Genomic DNA, 24,479 nt, shown 5'->3' with positions numbered 1-24,479 from the left:
TCCTCTGTTCACTCGGACAGAGTTTCATATTGACATCCTGAAGGAACACACCTGGACAAGGTTCCAGCGCAGCGTTTTATACCAAAAAAGTATTTGTTCTCTAAAGCCACAAATCACTAAATCCAGTCAGAACCAGTATGGTGGGGTCAGTGCGCACTTGGTTTACGAGACGACATCCTGCTCTTTCAGAATGCGGGGGTCTCCTATCAGACGCCCAGTGGGGGGGTAGAGCCATCATTCACCTTGCCAGACACGGACTTGCTCAGATGGAAGAGTCACCCCTCCCCATGCTCTGAATTCCGATCTCTTTCTACATTTTCTGAGGTACTGCAGCTTTTTTTTAATGACTTGTATTAAACGGTTTCTAATATTTGTGGGCAAAAAATATCCCAAAAAATATCCCACAGGTTTTTGATGCCTTTAATTTTGCACTAGAGGCTTTATTTTTATTCTTCTTGTTTGCAAACATGTTTGCTCTTTCATATGAAAGAGCTACGCTACAAGGTTTTAAGTGGTTTGTGGGAAAGGTGATGGTGTGAACATGTATTATCCATATCCATACGCTCATGCGGCGTATGACGAGACAAAGTGCGCCTGCTGGGACACTAACCTTTGAACTGACTGCACTTTCCCACACGCGCAGCGTCTCCAGCGCGCGCTGTCACCCACTCAACTCTCTGCATCAACGACTTTACACCACAAGCACAACATCAAACAAAACTGGAGCCGGGCCTCAAGCGGGGGATGACGCGATTCAGCAGGCCTGCGGGGACACAAAATTTACAACTGAATGCACTTTCACACACGCTTACCTACGGAAGTGGAGTACATACACACTAGAGACATCTGCTAATACTTCTTACTCCGAGGTACACACAGTATCTGCACACACATGCCTAACTATTGTAACACTTCATGCTAAAAATGTTGTCTACCGCGAGATTTTAAAATAAATTTCCTTTGCCTATTACACACATTGCACACATTCTATTTCATACCCGGACAACGTCGGGAAGGCTGCTAGTATGAGATAAAGTACCACCTGGCGCACTTTATAAGATTACTGCAAGTCACCTCGGAGTCCAATAACCTTATAAAGTAACTCTGCCTTCGTCCTCGTTCCTCTATATAGTTATGGAACTCCTCGCTGACATGCAATATCCTTATCATGTGTGGCCGGAGGTACTTTATCCCTAAAATATTTTCACTGAATAAGGTTAAAGTGAAATTATAGTTGGTTTTGTTATAACACAAGGGTAAAGTGCATTTATAGTTAAACATTAAAACTGAACAAACCACTGCAATATGCAATTTATAGTTAGAACCACAATAGTTCAAGTTCAGGTTCTGGCATTTGTATAGCGCACTACTCACCCAGAGGGTCTCAAGGCGCTAGGGGAGGGGTTCATTATTTGTCGAAAAGCCAGGTTTTAAGTTCTTTTCTGAAGGAGATGTGGTTCTGAGTGAGGCGGAGGTGGGTGGGGAGTGAGTTCCAGGTCTTGGCAGCCAGGAAGGAGAAGGATCTGCCACCCATGGTGGATTTCCGGATGTGCGGGACTGCGGCAAGGGCAAGATTGGATGATCTTAGTTGGCGGGTGGGTTTGTAGAAGGACAGTCGAGTGTTGAGGTATTCGGGTCTTAGATTGTAGAGGGCTTTGTGTGCGTGGGTGAGAAGGCGGAAAGTAATTCTTTTGTTGACGGGAAGCCAGTGGAGATCTTTTAGATGTCCGGTGATGTGATCTTGTCGCGGGATGTCTAAAATGAGTCTCGCTGACACGTTTTGGATGCGCTGGAGTTTTTTTTGTAATTTTGCTGTGATTCCGGCGTAAAGTGTGTTACCATAATCCAGTCGACTCGTGACCAGTGCGTGGGTGACAGTCTTTCTAGTCTCGAGGGGGATCCAGCGGAAGATCTTTTTGAGAATGCGAAGTACGTTAAAGCAGGAGGACGAGACAGCGTTGACTTGTCTGGACATCGAGAGAGAGGAGTCTTGGATGAAGCCCAGGTTACGTGCATGGTCTGTGGGTGTGGGTGCTGCGCCCAATGCGGAAGGCCACCAGGAGTCGTCCCAAGCTGAGGGGGAAGATCCTAGGATGAGTACTTCCGTTTTGTCTGAGTTGAGTTTTAGGCGGCTATGTTTCATCCATTCAGCTACTTCTTTCATGCCTTCGTGAAGATTGGTTTTGGCGGTGTTGGGGTCTTTGGTGAGGGAGAGGATTAACTGGGTGTCGTCGGCGTAAGAGATGATGTTGAGGTTGTGTTGACGCGCGATGGAGGCGAGAGGACTCGTGTAGACGTTGAAGAGGGTGGGACTGAGTGAGGATCCTTGAGGAACGCCGCAGATGACTTCGGTGGCATCTGAGTATAATGGGGGAAGTCGGACTCTTTGAGTTCTCCCGGCGAGGAATGAGATGATCCAGTCCAAGGCTTTTCCTTGTATGCCAATCTTGCTGAGGCGATGGATGAGGGTGCTGTGGCAGACTGTGTCGAAAGCGGCGGATAGGTCGAGTAGGATGAGGGCCACTGTTTCTCCGTTGTCCAGTAGTGTTCGGATGTCGTCGGTCGCTGCAATGAGGGCGGTTTCAGTGCTGTGTTTGGCTCGAAATCCAGATTGAGATGGGTCAAGGGAGTTGTTGGATTCAAGCAAGGTGGCGAGCTGGCTGTTGACGGCTTTCTCGATGACTTTGGCCGGGAAAGGGAGGAGGGATATGGGTCGGTAGTTTTTAAGTTCAGAAGGGTCTGCTGTGGGTTTCTTCAGTAGGGCGCTGAGTTCTGCGTGTTTCCAGCTTTCTGGAAAGGTGGCAGAGTTGAACGAGCAGTTGATGACATCACGGAGATGTGGTGCGATTATGGAGTCAGCTTTGTTGAAGATGTGGTGGGGGCAGGGGTCAGTGGGCGAGCCAGAGTGGATTGAGTTCATGAGGTGAATGGTGTCTACAGTGGTAATTGGATTCCAGGCGCTGAGGAAGTTAGTTGGCGGAGAAGGATCTGAGTGGGGTGTGGAGGGGTGAACGCTGGAAGAGTTCTCGAAGCTGTTGTAGATGTCGGCAATTTCTTTGTAGAAGAAGGAGGATAACGCGTCGCAAAGGTCTTGGGAGGGAGTGATGTCGTTAGATGCTGCGGTGGGGTTGGTGAATACTTTGACGATGTTGAAGAGTTCCTTGCTGTTATGAGTGTTGTTGTCGAGACGATCCTTGAATGCTGATTTCTTAGCGGATCGAATCAGTTGGTGGTGTTTGCGAGTGGCTGTCTTGAGGGAGGCCATGTTGTCTGAGGTTGAGTTTTTTCTCCATATCTTCTCCAGGGTGCGGCATAGCTTCTTAGATTTTTTAAGGTCATCGTTGAACCAGGGAGCCTTTTTGCTGTGTGACTTGAACTGGTGCTTTTTCAGGGGTGCTAATTCGTCAGCACTGTGGGTGATCCATTGCTTGAGTTTAGTGGCCGCTTGGTTTGGGTCCATTGAGAAGGTGGGGGGGTTTTGGTTGAGTGATGTGAGGAGTTGGTCGGAGGTGATTTTGTTCCAGTTTCTCTGAGGAATAGGTTGAGGGCGATTGTGGGTTAGGGAGGTTTTGTAGCTGAAGTGAACACAGCTGTGGTCCGTCCAGTGGAGAGTTGTGGTGCGATCGAAGGAGATGTGCTTGCTGGAGGTGAAGATAGGGTCGAGCGTGTGTCCGGCTACATGGGTGGGGGTGTCTACAAGTTGTTTGAGTCCGAGATTAGCCAGGTTGTCCAGAAGGGTGTTGGTGTTGCTGTCGTGTTTGTTTTCAAGGTGGAAGTTGAGGTCTCCTAGAAGAATGTAGTTCTCGGAGGCTAGGGCGTGTAGGCTGACGAAGTCCGTGATGTCATCGCTGAATTGGGTGCGGGTACCTGGAGGCCTGTAGATGAGGGTGCCTCTCAGTGTGGTCCTGGGGTCGGTGTGGATCTGAAAGTAGAGATGTTCGGCGGTTGCAAGATTGTCGTCAAACTGGTTGTGATTTTGATGGTGTTCCTATGGACGATGGCAATGCCTCCTCCTGTTTGATTGGTGCGGTCTTTGCAGATAATCGTGTAAGTATCCTGTATGGCTATGGCGATGTCGGGAGCTGATGATGTGTTCATCCATGTTTCGGTGAGGAAGGCGATGTCAGGTGACGCAGTGTCGATTAGGTCCCAGAGTTCTGTTGCGTGTCTGTGGACCGAGCGGGTGTTGAGCAGGATGCACTTTAGGCAGTTTGAGTCGGAGATGTGTTTGGAGGACGTGGAATTGGTGAAGGTCCTAAAGCCGTTAAACTTGCAGGAAAGGCAGGCGAAAGGGCCGTGAGTACGTCCAGGAGTAGCTTCGCAGCAAAATGGTGTACGTCCAGGATTGAAGACAAGGAGAGTAGCGGCGTCATATGTGATTTCAGTGGGTTGGGAGCGGGGGGGACCAGGGGGTCTGGAGCTGGGCGCGGTCCAGGCGCGGACGGGCATAAACAGGCTTACTTTTGGCGCACCTTCGGTGCGCATGGGGCGCGCTCGCTGCGCGCGAACGCTGCTCGCAGATACATCTGTCATATGTGGATGGTGGGAGGGGGGAGGGGCGAGGGAGGGACAGCTGTGAGGCCGAGGGCGGAGTGTAGGTCCGGGCAGGGAGGCACAACAACACACGTGAAGATGGCTGCTGGCAATAAACCAAAGTAAACCAAACTGGATTGGGGCAATACTCCGCTATGCGATCAAACATTCAACGGAAATGAAATAAATTAAGGCACAATGCGGCGGTAAGCACACACAAATCAGCGTGTTCGGGTCAATTAATTAGATAGTTCGATTTGGCAGCGCGGGTAAATAGGAGCGTCAAAGTTCTATATTGCGAGCAATGCGAGGAGGCTGCAATCACATCAAAATACAAGCGCTACGATGAAAAGTATCAAAGTAAAAAATTAGCAGCAATGCGGGGAGGCAGCAATCAGAGTCAATTTCAAGAGCTACAATACCACTGCAGTCGGGGTGAGGAGCTGCGTGGGGGAGCGACCGCCTCTGGAAGGATCAGGACGGTCACAGAGGAAATGGCGGAGGGTCGGGCCAGGAGATTCAGTGGGAGGGAGGGACAGCTGTGAGGCTGAGAGCGGGGTGTAGGTCCGGGCAGGGAGGCACAACAACACACGTGAAGACGGTGTGCAAACCCTAACTCAGCATGTTACGTGTGATGATGCAATGACATTTTTCATAGTTAAAGAGTTTGCTAAAGGCAGGATGCTGCTGTAGGGAGATCATCGCTACTTTTATCTTCCCTTAAAATCATTCATAGCACACTTGGGGCTGAGCTAGAATTCGGGAGGGTGAACTCACAAGTCAGATACAGCGAATCACGTAGTGTATCTGTCTTTCACAACAAGGCCGTGTGCACTCTTGGAGAACCCTGCAGTGGCAAGAACATCCCTAGTCAGCCCTGCTGTTGAGGCCGAATACAGACTAGGATTTTTATATCAGGAACTGGAGACGACTGCATCTTACCCAATGTAACTGTGCAACCTCTCTATACTGCGCATGTCTGCTATTCTCAATGAACACCACATCACTTGTATCCGACTATTGTGATTCTGCCCAGTAATTCCTCCCATGAATTGCGCTATTTCCAGTTCCTCAGCCTGGAATAGGGACAGACAAGGAAGGACGAGAGCTACTGGCGTATTTGTCTCATGCAGAGTCCCATTACCAGGCCTGTTTCTGCACAGGAAGGATGCAGTCCTGTGTGGAAACAGAGAAGAATGCAGGGACACATCTGCACCCAGTGTACACTGGGGGTCAGTATCGCTCAGTGGGTTCCACCCAAACCCAAATGATCGCCTCAGAGACTTTCTAAAATCTGCTAATATGCATTCTCAAGAGGTTACATGCGTTAGTATGCCCTCCGCGTGTCCATGTATAGCGAAACACATACCTGGGGTGGCTTTGGACGGCAATAAATGTGACTGTGTTGGTCCTGTCTCCATTGAGTCTGAGGGGGCGTCTTCATCTGCAGTAATTGTGTCCAGTTCTAGGCATGATGGGGGCACAGGCAGACCCCGCTCTTCAGGACAGAGCAGTTCTGCCTTGCAGTTCTGATATTGATGCTGTGATTCAGGGTGCAGTAGCTTGTTGTTCTGATCTGAACCCCATGCATCAGTACAGGCTGGTTCTGGCTTGTAGTTCTGATTTGAATCCTGCTCCTCTGGGTGTAGTGGTTCCACCGTGTTCTGATCTGTTTTTTGTGCTTCAGGAAGCACCGATTCTCTCTCTCGATCTAGTGCCGCAGAGTGCAGTGGTTCCACTGTGTTGTTCTGATCTGAACCCGGTGCATCTGCCCAGGTCTGTTCTAGCTTGTCGTTCTGATCTGGTTCCTGTGCTTCAGGGCGCATTGATTCTAGCTCGTAGTTCACGTTTGGATCCTGCGCATAAGGAAGTTCCTGCTTCAAGCATAGGTGTTGCTGTAGGCACTGGGTTTGTTGTGACCCCAACTCATGAAAGGACAACAGCCCAGACTCTAAGTGTTCGTCTGATGACATCCCATCAGGTGACACGGGTTGTAGGTTCTCCTGGGGATCTTGGAAATCAAAACACATCAATTCTTCCTTTAAGGGATCATCAGGTCCGTTCCCATCTGGCAGCGCGGGTTGTATACAGTGGTTTTGCTGTGGTTCGTGTCCTTCAGGAAATAGTGGGTGTGGGCATAGGTTCTGTTGCTGGTCCCAGCTTTTACTAGACAATGAGGATGGTTCTTGATTCAGGGGCTCATCTGGCTCCCTCTCTTCTGCGAACGCTGACTGTACGCTCTGGTCTTCCTCTGGTGCCTGGCCAACAACAAATTCTGAGTGAAGACACAGGTTTGCCTCCAGTGACCTGCCTGGAGAATCTGTCTGAGGGCATATGGATAGAGTACAATCCTGCTGTTGTCCATTTCCATCTGGAAACCCGGGTGGCATGCACTGGTCCTGCTGCGACTCGTGTACATCTGGAAACCCAGGTTGCATGCACTTGTCTCGCTGTGACTCGTGTACATTTGGAAATCCAGGCTGCATGCACTCTTCCTGCTGCAACTCGTGTACATCTGGAAACCCAGGCTGCATATGCTGGTGTCGCTTCGACTCGTGTACATCTGGAAACCCAGGTTGCAAGCACTGGTCCTCCTGTGGGTAACGTCGATCTGGAAACATTGGCTTTAGACAAAGGTTTGGCTCCTCTGGACGCCCTTGAACATCGGTCGGAGAAGAGAGCGTACACTCCTGCTTTGGTGCATGCCCATCATAACACACTGTCTGAAGACGCAAGCTCGGATCCCCTGGCCTGTCCAGTTGAGGTGTCACAGGAGACCGGCTAACAGTACAATCTCTAATGCTCGCCGGACAGACCATCTCCAAAGACACTGCACCATTATCTAGGGAACCTTGATCCTTTTCTATCCAGATTTTCTTAATCAGCCCAGTGACTTTAGAAGGTATGTCTTCCACAGTATTCAGCAAGTTATCCAGTTTGGCTTCCAACTCCTCCAGCATGGATAGAAGGATAATGTGCGGCAGGTTCTCCGAAAGAGGTTCCAGGTCCTGGTCCCTCTGAGCATCATTTCGGGATCTTGAAGCTGAGACGTCATGAAGAGGATAAGATGGGACTGTGGCTCTTACGGATTCACGTGAACACTCCGCTGTCACTTTCTTTCCTGGAGCCCGTCTTCTCCCCATTCCGGTAAATTGATGTTCAAGTCTCAATGTCTGCAGAGGAGAGGAAAAGAGAAAACACAACACGTTATCACAGGACAGTTAGGTCAAAATCCTCCTTCCTGTCTCACCAACCCCAGTGTGATCAGAGAACATCGCTCATTTCTAAAACCAGAAAAAAATGAATCATTAAAATGTCACAATACCCGCAACATAGTTTATATATTATGAAAGGCACGGATTTGAAATGTTTCCAACACTATGTCTGTTCCTTGGTCTGCTCAAATTGTACACTGTGCCACCACAAAAACTGGACACTGTAACAGCCTTACAGCAATCGAAGGTTTATAATATCCTGGCAGACAAGACTGCGCTAACATCCTCACTTGCACTGTACAGCTCTCTTTTGCAATATTCAGGTCAGTGACTGAAGCACGCGCCAACACACCAAACCTCTACAGAATCTACAAAACGCGTGTTATTTCATTACATATTTAGAGAGCATGTTCAACCTGGGGTTTCTTGGAACTGAATCAGAAACACATAAAAGAGGAGACAACTAATCAGACCAGGGAAGAATAGGTTTGTGCGTTGTCAGATTTCTGGGAAAACACTTGAAGTTAGATTCAAATGGATTTAGCCGGGAGAGAGATTCGAATGGAAGGAGCTTGTACCAAAGCTGCGTCCACCTGATCTGATCCTCTGTAATTTTGGAATAGAAAGTAAATTCAAGTGAGGCGATCTCTGGTTTTGTACGGGTATATGTATTTCCGCCTGGTTTGCAATGAAGTGAGGGGCTAGACCTCTCGACCCTTTAGGGCTAAGGGAGAGGGTCTTAGAGTGGATTTGTTATTTCAATATAGGTATGGCGTGTGCCCACCTCTGAAGATGATGTAGTAAACAAGCTGCTTCGCTGTGAATAACTTGTAGTCTATGAATGGTGATACTGGGCATTCTTACATATACTCGGTTGATATAATGCGATCTAGATAGGACTGCGGCCTCCACTATTGCTTTTCTCGTCTAAAGTGGGAGGAGTGGGGTTATTCTCTTAAGTAGTTTCAGTATAAATCTGTATTTAGATCCTACTGCTACAGCCTGCTGGCTCTTCCTAAGATTGCTATTGATTATCACTCAGAGGCTTTTAGCTGTGGGTTTAGGCTCCGGTAACAATCTCATTTTTGTTGGAGAGTAAAGTTGGTTCCAAAGATTGGTCTTATTCTTTAGAATTACAATCTCAGTTTTTTCAATATCCAGTTTTAGCTGATTCAACCTCATGAAGTAATCATCAAATTGCATCATATTTTGAACCTGGAGTTGTGAGGCGGACATTCCATTGATAAGAATTATCTGAGAGCCGGGGTAGTTATAAAGCCTGGAACCTCTTGAAGACAGTTTTCTGACCAATAGTTTTTGCAGGTTAAGGGAGCAGAGGTATTGGCCTATAATTCTTGGTTATATCCGGGACTTCTCCCTGGTTTTTCAGTATCGTGAGCTCTACAGCATTTTGAAACAAGCTTGGAGCGACAGCTTGAGCTGCTGAATTGATGAAAACGCTCTGCAGGGGACTGCTCAAGACCTCGCTTTTCGACAGAGACGCAGCACCCTCAGCGCCCAGATACCCTTGGGGTACGCTTTATAAATGCTGATTGATTGTTGAGGTCAGAGATTCTATGACTGCCGGAGGGCAAGGGTCAGTTGGTGACCCGGATTTGACCTTGATCACACATTCATGAAGCCTGTTTATTTCTTCAAACAAGGATAAGGAGAGTAGAGTTCTTATCAGACTCAACTTCAGAAATATTACTGCTGTATTTGTTTATACTATCTATAAAGAATGTTTTTGTCAAGTATTTAGATTGTCACAGAATGCCTCGACAGGAGTCAGGGAAGTTCTCATTTCATCTGGGGGCGACAAATCATTCAGGATATCAAAAAACCATTTTTATTATTTGTCTATTAAGAGGACTTTGCAAGGAATGGGTTTGCCTTTATATTCCTCAAGCTCAATTTAAAATGTGATTTTGCTCTCTTCATCTTCCCTTTCCCGCCAGTGTCGACGCAATGCAGGTTTCGCCTCCTTTAACTCTGGCTTGTACCAGGGCTCTGGTCTGGTGCGGTTTATAACACGCTGTTGAATTTGAGGGGTGTTGGTCACTAGCATGTCCGAACCACAGAGTGGGATATTTTTCTTTGGAGAGAATGTCTTCAATTGATGGGAAGAGGGGGGAGGGGTTTGAAAGTGTTGATAACACTGGCTCTGTATTAATGTATCGCCATGTGTGTATGGTTTCATTTCCTGCTTGTGGATCAAGTTAGAAAGATCTACCGGAATACAAACGCTGATCAAATACTGATTGGACCGTAAGCAAGAAGGGATGATTATATTCAGTCAATTCGAATTATACGCCCAGATAAGATCTAAGGGATTTCATTTTTTGTGATCCGAGCATGTAATGTGTTGGTGTAAATTCAACATCATTAAATCAGCAAATTCATTATCTTTAGGGACCGAGTTGTCGTCATCAACTCGAAACTTGAGAAAGTGAAGCAGATCTACCCCTTCAGTTTGAGTAATTTGTTTCAGGGATGTGTGGATCCACTGGTGAATAATTGCTGCTTTCTCACCTCCTTTCTCTGAGCTTGTTCTCTTTTGGTTATCTTAGGGTATGGCTTCTGGAGATATGGAGTAGATTCCTCTGACAACCAGGTTTCAGTTACGAACAGGATATCCGGCTTAGGAGATTCTAATAATTTGATATTTCCACCTTATCTTTGCCTAGGGAGGGTGGGTTTAGTAAAGCGCTTTTAACGATTTCTCAATCTGAGGATGTGGAAGAGTCTTATTGTTTGTTCGTCCAAACTGAGGTCTGTTGAGTACCAGATTACTCTATATGTGTGGCTGGCATACACGCCATTTGCCTCTAAAAACGAGACAAACATGGGGGAGATACTAAAATCTGTGTACCTGAAAGACTTTAGATCTTATGCTAAATATGCGAAATATTGAGTATACTACCTGACTTCTGGTCCCAGCAGTGGCGGCCAGGGGTGCCTGGGAGCAGACAGGCTTGTCTTTGGCAAAATGCTTGCAACACACACGCCAAATGTTTGCAACAAACACGCACACAAATAAATTGCTCTTTAAAAAGTCCATTCAATTGTGTACTCACAGATGTGACACAAACTCCAACTCTCACTCGCACAGCCTCACACGTCATTTATAAATCGAATTCATGTAACAAACCAGATATTTCTTATCCACATCTTCAATGCTGCACAATTACACAGGCATTGTGCTCTCCAGTGCACACACTCATGTGAAACAGCGCCAGAATGCCCTTTGGGTGACAGATCAGCGCTATATAAATATGCCCAAAAAATAAATAAATAAATAAATAAATAAACACACACGTGAAACACAATTCATCCCCAGGCACAAAGACCTACACACTGGAAATAAGTCATCAAACGGATCAGTTGCTTACACGCTCATATATAATGTATCCACCCAAGACGACCAATCACAAACCAGCACATACACACAGTCTCGCACACACAAATCACTTCCATACATTTTGTAGTGAAAGGTTAGACTTCGTCCAAGCCATTCACGGGCATCACCTACTCCCAGAGAACTACACACAGGGTGGGCACAGATCTGCACAATCACATGTAACACCTCAAATAATCACGGCTCACTATTCACACAAAGTTCTTGCAGTCTCTTCAACAGAGCTGAGACATCCCAGAGTCTCTGAGACAACACCCAATGTGGAATGCTGCCGGAGGAGTTGGAAGGTGTCAGTGTCTCAGGAGGAAGCAGATCTGTGGGTGGAGTATTCTGTAAGAAATAAACTCCTCCTTTCTATCACCGCCATGGACACGCGATACTTCATATATTAGGGACGCACGGAAATATGGAAAAATGTGCAAGGCTTCACTATCGCATTGTGAGAGTACTGAGGATCTGTGAATTTTATGTAAAAAACCCTTGAATCAGGTGATAACACGGAGAAACGTTGTCACTTCTTCAAACACTCCACACATTGCATGTGCACTGCACTTTACAGCACAAACACAACCTGCCCTGTACTTCACAGCACAAACACAACCTGCCCTGCACTTTACAGCACAAACAATCAATCAATCAATCAATACATTTATAGAGCGCGCTATTCACCCGTGAGGGTCTCAACGCGCTGAAGGGAGGGAGGGTGTCGCAACTGCTTGAAGAGCCAGGTCTTGAGGTGTTTTCTGAAGGTGAGATGGACCTGGGTCAGTCGTAGGTGCACGGGGAGGGAGTTCCATGTTTTGGCTACCAGGTAGGAGAAGGATCTTCCTCCGGTGGTGGTTCTGCGAATTCGTGGGCCGGTGGCGAGGGCGAGGCTGGCGGAGCGAAGCTGGCGGGTGGGGTTGTAGAACGAGAGGCAGTTGTTGAGGTATTCGGGGCCCTTGTCATGTAGCGCTTTGTGTGCGTGGGTGAGGAGCCTGAACCTGATCCTCTTGCAGACGGGGAGCCAGTGCATGTCTTTCAGGTGGGCGGATATGTGGCTGTGGCGAGGGATGTCGAGGATGAGTCATGCGGAGGCATTCTGTATGCGTTGAAGTCGTGTCTGAAGTTTGGCTGTGGTTCCTGCGTATAGGGCGTTTCCGTAGGTGTTGAAGCAAGATGACGAGACGGCGTTGACTTGTTTGGTCATCGTGAGGGAGGAGTCCAGGATGAATCCCAGGTTGCGTGCATGGTTCGTGGGTGTTGGCGCTGAGCCCAGTGCTGTGGGCCACCAGGAGTCATCCCAGGCGGATGTGGATTGTCCGAGGATGAGGACCTCCGTTTTGTCTGAGTTCAGCTTCAGGCGACTGAGCTTCATCCATACTGCGACGTCTTTCATTCCTTCATGGAGGTTGGTTTTGGCGGTGTCTGGGTCTTTGGTGAGGGGAGTATCAGTTGGGTGTCATCGGCGTAGGAGATGATGTTGATGTCGTGTTTGCGTGCTATGGCGGCGAGGGGGCTCATGTAGATATTGAAGAGGGTAGGGCTGAGCGAGGAGCCTTGGGGTACTCCGCAGATGATCTTGGTGGCCGCTGATCGGAAGGGAGGGAGCCGAACTCTCTGGGTTCTGTCGGAGAGGAACGAGGTGATCCAGTCCAGGGCCTTTCCTTGGATCCAAGTGTTGTGGAGGCGGGTTGTTAGGGTGCGGTGGCAGACAGTGTCAAAGGCTGCCGAGAGGTCTAGGAGGATGAGGGGGGTTGTTTCTCCGTTGTCCATCAGGGTCCTGATGTTGTCCGTGGCTGCCATGAGGGTGGTCTCGGTGCTGTGGTTGGCTCGAAATCCGGACTGGGACGGGTCGACCGAGTTGTTTGCCTCGAGGAAAGCTGTCAGCTGTTTATTGACAGTCTTCTCGAGGACTTTAGCCAGGAAGGGAAGGAGAGAGATGGGGCGGAAGTTCTTGAGGTCTTTGGGGTCCGTTGTGGGTTTCTTCAGAAGGGCGTTGATTTCTGCGTGCTTCCAGCACTCAGGGAAGGTGGCTGACTTGAAGGAGTTGTTTATGATGTACCAGTGGTGGGGTGCGATGATGCTGTCGGCTTTGTTGAAGATATGATGGGGGCAAGGGTCGGAGGGGGAGCCAGAGTGGATGGTGTTCATGACGTGGGTAGTGTCTTCCGTGCTGATGGGGGTCCAGGTGCGGAGGGTGGTGGTGGGGGTCGATGCTTCGGTGGCTGGAGGCAGAGTCTGGGGTCCGAAGCTGTCGTGTATATCTGCGATCCTGCGGTGGAAGAACGTGGCTAGGGATTTGCAGAGGTATTGCGATGGGGTGATGTCGTTGTTGCAGGCGCTCGGGTTGGAGAGCTCGTTGACGCTGCTGAAGAGTTCTTTGCTGTTGTTGGTGTTGTTGTCTAGCCCCTCTTTGAATGATGCTCTTTTGGTGGTGCGGATCAGCTGGTGGTGTTCGCGAGTTGCGTTCTTGAGGGCTGTCAGGTTTTCTGTTGTCCGTTCGTGGCGCCAGGTTTTTTCAAGTGTTCGGCAGGATTTCTTTGAGTCTTTGAGGGTGTCTGTGAACCATGAGGTTTTCATGTAGCCGGTCTTGCCTGGGGGGTTCTTCAGTGGAGCGAGGTCGTTGGCGAAGTTGGTGATCCACTGTGCGAGGTTGTGGGCTGCGTCGTTGGTGTCAGCGGTGTCAGCTGGCGGGTTCTGGCTTAGTGATGAGAGGAGCTGGTCTGTGGTGATTTTGCTCCAGCATCTACGGGGGATTTGTTGCGTGCGGTGGTGTGAAGTGAGGTGAAGTGGAGGCATCTGTGGTCGGTCCAGTGTAGTCCGGTGGAGCAGCTGAAGGAGACAAGGTTGCTGGGGGAGAAGATGGGGTCGAGCGTGTGGCCAGCGAGGTGGGTGGGGGTGTTCACCAGTTGTTTGAGTCAGAGGGTGGCGAGGTTGTCGAGCAGGGTGGTGGTGTTGTTGTTCTTCAGGTGGAAGTTCAGGTCCCCTAGGAGGATGCATTCAGGTGAGGCCAGGGCGTGTGGGCTGATGAAGTCGGCGATGGTTTCGCTGAATTGTGTGCGCGGGCCCGGGAGTCTGTGTAGGAGAGTAGCGTCTGCAATCCTATGATCACCCCAGATTTTTGCTTTTTGCTTCACTGGTTTACGACTTCCCTGGCTGTGGGCCTGCTAATCAGACCCACAGGCTAGCTGTTCTCTCACTAAATTGACATGTGTACCTTAGGTGCATTTACCAATTGGTACTGGGCCACCTTATCAGACCCTGTAACTCAGGGCATAGGTGTACCCAGGGCCTACCAGGGGCTGCAGCATGTATTATGCCACCCCTGGCTGGCCATCTAAATCTGACACAACTGGCTGCACGACAGCTGGGGCAAGGTGGTGTAGTCACCCTTTGCTTTAGATATAGTATACCTATATCTAACCCTAAAATGGACACATAGATTCCTATCAGTCACTCCTATGGCAGGCCTTGACAATCCTGAAGGCAGAGTGCTTGGAATCATGTGAGATGGTGTTCTGGCATGAGCTGAGCCCGTTTGCAGCTTGTGGAACCAAGTCCTAATAGCTGTTCCATGATAACGTATACCATATACTCTTAAGTGCATTATAATCCTTGCGGTTATATGCCAACTCTGGTATCGCTTTATCAAAACATGTTGAGTAAGGTGTCATACAAATTGGAATACTAACCCCTCGCCAATTCTGGCGACGGGGTTAGCATTCCACCCTTCTAGAGGGACACGACATGTATGTAACTGTGAACCCCGGTTAAAGTTAACTCAAGCCTCAGCATCACAAAATGGATGCTGCCACCACAGACACAAGTCTGACCTCCTGCTGCTGGGAGTCCTTCCAGCGAGGGAGGCTTGGACAAAGGGTTTCCTGTCAGGGGCGGTGCTAGCACCATCCCAGACAGGGTTTTGTGTATCCTGGGTAGGCAGGGCTTTAGAGGAAGGTGACTGCAAGTGGCACCCCGGTGCTCACTATGCATAGGCCGGCTAGAACCAGTTCCAGGGGCACACCAGCCCCTGACCTGGGGAAAGTCCGGCATGGGAGAGGGGTGTAACCACCCCCCTTCCTGGTCCCACCCATGGGCAGGACCTAGTCGCGTGCCAGCCCCTTTTCCTAGTATAAAGATAGGAGCGGGCCCCCTTCCAAATTAGATCATCTTTGAATCCTGAAACTACTTTCCACGAAAGGAACTCAAGACTTCTTCTCAAGATTTCTCCCTTGTGACTAAGGAGTAGTCACCCTGCACCCGAAGGCACCATCTAAGAACACTGCGGTTTGCTGCACGTCCTTCCTCCGGAATCCGACTGACCAGCACGACGAGACCCGGCTTCCCTGGCACCTCTGACCTCTACCTACATCATCAGCCCAGCTGAGATCCGTGGGTGTGACGAGACCTCGAGGGACCGGCCATCTTCAGAACTGCACAACGCTTATCCAGCATGACCGCCGAGGGATCCTCGAGTGAGATCATTGGGGTTCGAGAAGCCCTAACCCTGAGCAGTTCCAGCACCGAAGACCAGCCCCCCAGGATTCACCAGATCTGCGTGGGGCCCTTCTGCTCTTTGCTGCTCACCGCGTTGTCCGGCTACTTGCCTGCTGGCTTGTGGCCCTAGAGAAAAGGACAGGAGTTTAGACACTAGACACCTGAGTAAGATAGTGCCCCCCTTTAAACAAGGGGATGATATCCACAAATGGATACCTGCTTTGGAGAGGGCCTGCACTGTCCAGTGAGTCCCCCAGAGTCAGTGGGCAGCTGTCTTGTGGCTCTCCTTTGAAGGCAAAGGTAGAGATACGCTCCTCACTACTAGAGCTGAGGATGCTAACAATTACCAAGTCCTGAAAAATACACTGATAGATGGGTTTGGCCTAACCACTGAGCAGTACAGGTTGCTGTTCAGAGATACCCAGAAAACTCAGTCTCAGGATTGGTCTGATTTTGTGGATTGTGCCACTAAGGCTTTGGAGGGCTGGTTGCTGGGCAGTAAGGTTACTGATTATACAGGATTGTACAATCTGATCATGAGGGAACAGATTTTAAACAATTGTCAGAACCAGTTGTTGCATCAGCACCTTGTTGACTCAGATCTGACCTCTCCCCAAGAATTGGGAAAGAAGGCAGACAGATGGGTCAGAACAAGGGTTAAGCAGAACCAGGGCCAGAACCAGGGTGGTCAGAAGAAAGCAGACCAGAAGGGTAGTAATACCAAGGGTGAACAAAATGACCAGAAGTCTTCGACAGGCCCCCAACAAACCAAAGAGGGTGGGGGTCAGGCTTCCCAGAAGAAGAAGACTCAAGAAGGCCAGTCTAAAAGGTGGTGCCAGTACTGTAAAGGTAAAACTCACTGGTTTAGTGAGTGCACCAAGAAAGGAGGGCAAACTCCTACCACTACAGCCCCTAAGGCAACTGCACCCCCTAGTACAGCCAGTAGTGGTAGTGCACCTCCCAATGGATTAGTTGGGTTAACCTTGGGTTCTGAGGGGTATGACAACTTAGTTGGCACACTCACTCAGGCTGTCATTGTCTGTACAGGGGATGTGGATATATACCCTGATGCCAGTCCCAATACTTTGGGCAAATACAGACAGACACCTTTTATCAATGGAAAGATGGCTCAGGCCTACAGGGACACTTGTGCCAGTGTCACAATGGTGACACCTAACTTTGTGGACCCTGGACAGATCATGCTAGGACCAGAGTACCTAGTGACCAATGCCAGCAATGCCACTACCCACCATAGTATGGCAATTGTTGATTTCTCCTGGGGAGGGGTAAGTGGCCAAAAGAAGGTTGTTGTTAGTTCAGACCTCCCAGTTGAATGTTTGTTGGGCAATGATTTGGAGTCATCCCTATGGTCAGAAGTGGAGCAGAGGACTCACATGGAAATGTTAGGCTTACCAGCACATGTGCTTGCTGTGACTAGGTCACAGGCCAGAAGATGCCCCACTGAACAGATGCTGGATCCTGGAACACTGGACCAGACACCTTCCAAGAAGAAGAGCAGTAGGGTTAAGGCATTGCCTTCCCCCTTGCCCCAGGTTGTGGATCAAGTCTCAGAGGAGGCTGACCTCAAAGAGCTGAGGGAAACTGAGCCTAAAGAACTTGAACCTGATCAGGTTGAGTTTCTGGGTTCAGGGGGACCCTCCAGAGAAGACCTGGGGAAGGCACAGTTAGACTGCCCTTCCCTTGAACCCCTCAGACAGCAGGCTGCTGCTGAGGCTGCAGGGAACGCCACAGGTGCCCACAGGGTATACTGGGAAGATGGACTCCTGTACTCTGAGACAAGAGACCCCAAACCTGGTGCAACCAGGAGGCTGGTCATCCCCTTGTCTCTGAGAGGTTTCCTTCTCACCTTGGCCCATGAGATTCCCCTTGCAGGACACTTAGGCCAGAATAAGACTTGGGACAGAATTGTCTCACACTTTCACTGGCCTCACATGAATGAAGATACCAAGGAGTTTTGTCGCTCCTGTGTCACTTGCCAAGCCAGTGGCAAGTCAGGTGGCACAACAAAGGCCCCCCTTATACCAATGCCAGTGGTGGGGGTACCCTTTGAAAGAGTGGGGATTGACATTGTTGGTCCAATGGAACCCCAGACAGCATCAGGGCACAAGTTTATACTGGTGGTGGTGGACCGTGCCACCAGGTATCCTGAAGCTATTCCCCTTAGGACCACTACAGCACCTGTTGTGGCAAGAGCCCTAGTTGGAGTGTTCTCCAGAGTGGGCTTCCCTAAGGAGGTTGTCTCTGACAGAGGTGCAAACTTCATGTCAGGATATTTGACTGCTATGTGGAAGGAATGTGGTGTCAACTACAAGTTCACCACACCCTATCATCCACAATGCAATGGGCTTGTTGAAAGGTTCAACAGGACCCTAAAAGGGATGATTCATGGACTACCTGAAAAGCTCAGGCGTAGATGGGATGTCCTGATACCCTGCCTTTTGTTTGCTTACAGAGAGGTCCCACAGAAGGGGTTTGGCTTCAGCCCTTTTGAACTTCTGTATGGGCATCCTGTAAGAGGACCCCTGTGTTTGGTGAAGGAAGGATGGGAGAGACCTCTCGAAAAGCCTGCAACCAACATAGTGGACTATGTACTTGGTCTCCGCTCCAGGATGGCTGAGTATATGGAAAAGGCTTCTAACCCTTGAGGCAAGCCAAGAACTCCAAAAAGCTTGGCATGACCAAAAGGCTGTCCTGACTGTGTACAAGCCTGGACAGAAGGTGTGGGTGTTGGAGCCAGTGGCCCCAGCAGCACTCAAAGACAAATGGTCTGGGCCCCACACAATCCTTGAGCAAAAGGGAGAGGTCACCTACTTGGTGGACCTTGGAACTCCCAGGAGCCCCCACAGGGTGCTCCATGTGAATAGGCTCAAAGCATATGTTGACAGGAAGAACATGAGCTTGCTCATGGCCACAGATGAGGGACAGGAGGAGGAGAGTGACCCTCTCCCAGACCTGCTCACTCAGAATCCTGATGATGGATCAGTAGATGGTGTTGTCTTTTGTGGCAGCCTCTCTGACCATCAACAGAAGGATTGCAAACAAGTTCTTCAATCTTTCAGACATATGTTCTCTCTGACACCCAGTCAAACCAATTGGTGTACCCATGAGGTTGACACTGGTGACATCCTGCCAGTCAAGAGTAAAATCTACAGGCAGCCTGATCATGTTAGAGACTGCATTAAGACAGAAGTGCAGAAAATGTTGGAGCTGGGAGTCATTGAGCCCTCAGATAGCCCTTGGGCTAGTCCAGTAGTTCTAGTGCCAAAGCCTCACACCCAGGGTGGTAAGAAAGAGATGAGGTTTTGCATAGACTACAGAGGCCTCTATGCAGTCACCAAGACTGATGCCCACCCAATACCAAGGGCAGATGAACTTATAGATAGATTGGCTTCTGCCAACTACTTAAGCACATTTGACCTGACAGCTCGGTATTGGCAAATCAGGTTAGCTGAGGATGCCAAGCCCAAGACAGCATTTGCTACCCCTGGTGGGCATTATCAATTTGTGGTAATGCCCTTTGGTTTGAAAAATGCACCTGCCACCTTCCAAAGGCTGTTGAATCAAGTTCTCACTGGGCTGGATGACTTCTGTGCCGCATATCTTGATGATATAGCTGTCTTTAGTTCCACCTGGGAGGATCACCTGGTCCACCTGCGGAAAGTGTTAGAGGCACTGCAAGTAGCAGGTCTCACTATCAAGGCCACAAAGTGCCATATAGGGCAGACACAGGTTGTATACCTGGGCCACCTTGTAGGTGGAGGCCAGGTTCGGCCACTGGAGAGCAAGATACAGTCCATCAAGGACTGGGCTCCTCCAACCACCCAGATGTTGCCCCAATCCTTGATCCAGCGACTTCGACAGCAGATACCTTCGTGGGACAGCTCGCACCTCCATCCTGGTCGCCGACAACGCCTCCTGGTCCGTGAGACTGCAGAGCCCAGCGTCGCCCACTCACCTGGTCGAGGTGACTCCATCCGGTTCATCCTGGTGCCCATCTAATAACTGGCTAGTGATTCAGAACTTGGTCGTCTCTGCTTACAGGTATCCTCCATCACCGATCCAGGCTTGGATCCCTTCAAATCTCTTCACTGGTCGCCTGCCAGCAACTTCTTCTTTCAGGCTCCATAGACTGCAACGAGGATTCCCGACGTCTTTTCAGACCTATGCAGCCGCAGCCCCTGGGCTAGGTAACCTAAGCATTTCAGTGCTCCAGCATAGCCTCACTATCCAAGGGTCCAGATCCTTTTTCGTTTCAGCTCTACCTAGTCGGATTCGTCCGATAACACTAACTTTGTAATTCCTAGCAACCATAGACTTTGTCCCGCATCCCGCGTGAGAGTGCACACTCTGCACCCGATCCCCCTAGGCCTCCTGCTAGTAATCTGAAGGTTCAGTAGTCCAGTCCTAGTGATCCTAAAGTCTATTAGAGTAATACTTACCTGCTAGTAATTTTGCATTCCACTTTTTGAGTATATGGTTTTTCGTGCCCCTCGGGCATTTGTGTAAATTGTGCAAACTTAAAGTATTTTCGTAAGAGCTTTGTATTGTGCTTAGCACCCTGTCCTCATAAAGAGTCCAGGGTTGTTGTGTTCTAAATAAATAACTGTTTATTTTCATAACAACTTGTGTGGTGTCCTTTCACTTGGTGTTCAAGGGGTATATGTGATGGTATAACAGCTGGCTTAACACGCCCTCTAGAGTCTAGCCTAAAGACTGCTCTTGTCCATGCTACTAGGATAGCTGGTCTACGGTTGACTTACAACCAATCATCAATAAGGGTTGTTTGGACTGATACAAAGTGCTCACTAGAATAGTGAACATTATATATCAGGCCAACTTCTCACAGTCTGTACATGAGCGTTCCTCTGAAGGTGGTCTTGGGGTCGGTGTGGATCTGGAAGTGTTGGTGTTCGGCGGTGGAGAGTGTGTCTTCGGCGTTGGTTGTGATGTTGATGTTGATGGTGTCCCTGTAGATGATGGCGATTCCTCCTCCTGTTTGGTTGATGCGGTCCTTCCGGGTGATCCCTTAGCCTTCTGGGATGGCTATGGCGATGTCAGGGGCCGAGGAAGCGTTCATCCATGTCTCTGTGAGGAAGGCGATGTCTGGTGCTGTTCTGTCGAGAGGTCCCAGAGTTCGACGGCGTGCTTGTGGACACAACCTGCTCTGCACTTTACAGCACAAACACAACCTGCCCTGCACTTTACAGCACAAACACAAACTCCGGAGTGTTTAAGGATTACTCTATGTATAAGATTTTATACTGGAATGGTGTGTTTCCAGTACAAATCCTATGCTAGACAGCACACACACCTCTGGCCTATGGTGTAAAGGTTTTGTGTGGCACTAGGTAGACTCTGTACTAGTGCTGGGGTAGTGAGCAGCAGGGTGATGTATTTCATAAATCTGGCTCAGCGCGTCTCTCTCCCCCGTCGCACATCACAGTGCTGCACCTAACTGCTGAACTATGTTGCACTAAAAAATAATAAATCTGCTCCGTAAAGTGCATGCGTGGTCTGCCAGCCTCAACCCTCACACTCTCTTGTGCACGCGTGGTGTGCCCGGATTTAACCCTCACATTCTCCTGTGCATGCTTGGTTTGCCCATACAAAAGGGGATGATGGACGGAGCGTTTGAGCAAATCAAACACTCACCCCCAGTCAACTGATCTGGGTTTAATCCATCACCATTCTTTAGCTTACTCTACCACCCCAGTTCAGACATGGCCATATGCAAATCAGTCTGACCCTAGTGTTCTTCTAATCAGCATCATTTGTACCGGGACTCCATTGCTTTTTCATTGCCATCTCGTGTCAAACACTTCCACACGACCCACCTGGTCATTTCTGCTGATGCCCGAGGAAATTCTAACTGACTAGACAAAAACCATCTTGCAGCCTGCATTTCTGCCCAGGAACTGTCAAACACACAACCCCCCTGTTCTTTGCAGTTCAACTAGAAGCCACTAGACACTCACACCCTGAGAAAATATTTTCTTTTCCATTTCCTGCTCCCAGCCTGGTAAACATCCTTGACACTGTGATCAGGTTATCTGGACAATGGTCTGACTGCTGGACCTTCATCAGGGTGATTAAACAATGACTTGAAAGACCGGGCTTTGATCAAGACAATTGAACAATGACCTGAAAGGACTGAGCCTTGATCAAAGCCGACCAACAGACTGGGATGAAAAAGTATAAAAGGCTTGTAAGCTACAGAGTGAAGTAGCAGCCTCCTGGGTTTTGTCTCTGACTTGCTTGGGACTCTGTTCCATAGCCCGGGCTATTGAATAAATCTGGGTTCCTCCTGCAGATGAAGGCTCCTGTGTCTCCTTTTACTAAGTATGGAAGGTATGGAAGACTTGGGCGGTTCCCCCGCCGCCGAGACCTAGTAAGTGGGTTATTCCGGTTCTTCAAATGGAGCCTGAACAGGGACTCCACGAGCACGAAGGTCAGGCCCGGTGGATGTGAGGGGGTGCACGGAGAGACTCCGATGGAGGTACCCTACCCGAGGGATTCTTGCAATCCGGTAAGCCGAACGCCTCGCCCGCTGTTCCTCCCCACCCGATCTGGGCCACTTGACCCGTTCTCGCTGGTGTCCCCTAGCAAATAATTTCTGGAGCAGGACACAGCCCTACGTCTGCAGAAGAGAACTACCCCTGTAAGGTAAGGGTGGACAGATCACCCACCAAGTCTGTATGATTCTGTTATTTGCTTTCGCAAAAGCCAAGCTGTTATTGACTTTTGCCAAAGCCAAGCAAGTGAGGTGAATATTTAAAAACCTGCTGGTGTCTGTCCTGTATGATTCTGTTGTTATTGACTTTTTCCAAAGCCAAGCAAGCGAGGTGAATTTAAAAAACCCGCTGGTGTCTGTTCTGTATGATTCTGCTGTTATTGACTTTTGCAAAAGCCAAGCAAGCGACGTGAGTTTTAAATCCCGCTGGTGTCTGTTATCTGTTTTAAGCATGCTAGTCAGTAGTAAGTTCAAGAAATTATGTTGTTGTATGTGTACACAGGACTCCCAGCTGGAGGTGGCTTGTCCGCTTCCTCCAGAATGGACCCCTGGCCATACGATGTACGTTAAACATGGCCCTTCTGCCATAATGTTTTCCTCATTCTGGGTCAAATATACGAAACGAAGTGAAGCAGAATTACAGTGGCCACTTTATGGCTCCTTTAATTCCCAAGTTCTCACCAACTTAGAGGAACAATTAATGAAAAGACAAACAAACCCGTCTATGTTTGAATCTGTCCGATTTTGGAGGAAAGAGATAGAGCAGAGAGCTAGAAAGCAGAAGGCTCAAGAAAGAAAACAGGAACGTATGTCAATGGCCGACCACGCCAGAGAAAATTTACAAAATCAAATGACAAAGTCAGTAGAAATAGCCGATAGGGAGCATGGGGCCCGGGTACAAAAATGTTATCCAGCTCGTGAGCAGAAAGGAAAGGGCTATATGGAAGGGGGAGAAGAAGGTGATTCTTTGCTTGATACCATGCTAGAAAGCCCTCCTGCATATGCCCCAATGTACCCTGCCCTGACACCTCACACCCCGCATGTCCCCCGCCACAGCCCTCTCCTGCCCCCATTGCCCCTCTTACTGTTCTCCCTGTCACACCATCCCTCCTGACTTTTCCTACAACACAGACCACGCCCGCTAACCCTGTTCTCGCTGCAGGAATGACAACAAGTCTACATCCGCTCAACCCCTGTGGCTTTACCCCTACACGCCCTTTTCCTGCTTCCCCGTGGTCTAGAGTTAAGCAGGATTTATATAAATTGAGAATTCCCCCCCGAATAGCCTCCTTGCGCTCTGCAGTCAGCTTTTCGTTCCTTCAAGAAAATGACCTACAGAGGCAACAGTGTGAATGTTGGATAAATAACGGGAATATTTATGCCTTTAAAGAAATATGGTCCACCTGTTCCCAGTGGACGATTATGGAACAGACCACTTGGGCTGAATACATGTGTGCCCTGGTCATGCAAAGATTTGAGAATGCGCTTATGCAGATACCCACCGGGTAAATGGACCTTAGGTCGCAAATAAAAAGAGGCGATGTTCAGGGAGAGGAGATGTTTGGGGCTATGTCTGCTTTAATGGCTTACCGTGATATGGCCGCTTTTCCCAACACCCCTCTAGAAACAGCTATGCCAATGAGAGAGGCGGCCCCTGTCTTTGTTAACGCACTTACCGATGCCCAAAATAGTGGCCGAGGGGCTGTTGAGGCCCACTGGCGCAGGCTTTGGGTTCATGTTCCTTGGAAAAGGTCAGAAGAAATGCAGTAAAAGGACAATTACCAGATCCCGGAGGAATCCAGCTGCCTTTTACAGAGAATTAGGTCAGATTATATCTGCTGGTACTCTTGTTCTTGAGGATATAGATTTACTTTTTGGTACAGTTGTCCCCACTGAGATTTGGGACAAAATTCGACATACTGACCATGAAGTGGCATTGGGAGGTAAATGGGCTGACCAATAGGCTATGGAAGAAGCAAGGGTAGGGAGGACTAAACCAGAAGCTGCCATCCTGGCTTTGCCCGGTAAAATAATGACGTTTATGAAAACACTTTTACCAGAAACTGTCATTAACTGGGATAAAATAAATGCCTGTAGGCAGCGAAAAGATGAGAATGTGGCTGACTTCTTTACCCGTTTTGAGACAGAATACAAGGGACACAGTGGTTTGGATCCCCGGACCCCAGGTTCTGGCCCAGTATTTGTCGATAAGTTTGTCAGCAACTTGCTTCCTGAGATCTCCGCCAGGCTTAAGAAAGTTGAAAGTACGTGGTCTGCCCAAACTATGACTGGTATCTTGGCT

General features: G+C 49.0%; 1 protein-coding gene across 1 annotated transcript in view; it reads right to left on the bottom strand.

Moving 5' to 3' along the window:
- The window catches only part of LOC144767248 (uncharacterized), a 382,106-nt gene that overhangs the window by 333,380 nt on the left and 24,247 nt on the right, over positions 1-24,479 (bottom strand). Inside the window, 1 exon segment of the mRNA XM_078650776.1 lies at positions 5,899-7,706. Coding sequence (XP_078506902.1) covers positions 5,899-7,676 — 1,778 coding nt within the window. The 5' untranslated portion in view covers positions 7,677-7,706.

This window comes from Lissotriton helveticus, chromosome 1_1 (genome assembly GCF_964261635.1).
Source record: "Lissotriton helveticus chromosome 1_1, aLisHel1.1, whole genome shotgun sequence".
Taxonomy (NCBI): Eukaryota; Metazoa; Chordata; class Amphibia; order Caudata; family Salamandridae; genus Lissotriton; species Lissotriton helveticus.
This window is presented reverse-complemented; position numbering and strand designations above follow the sequence as displayed.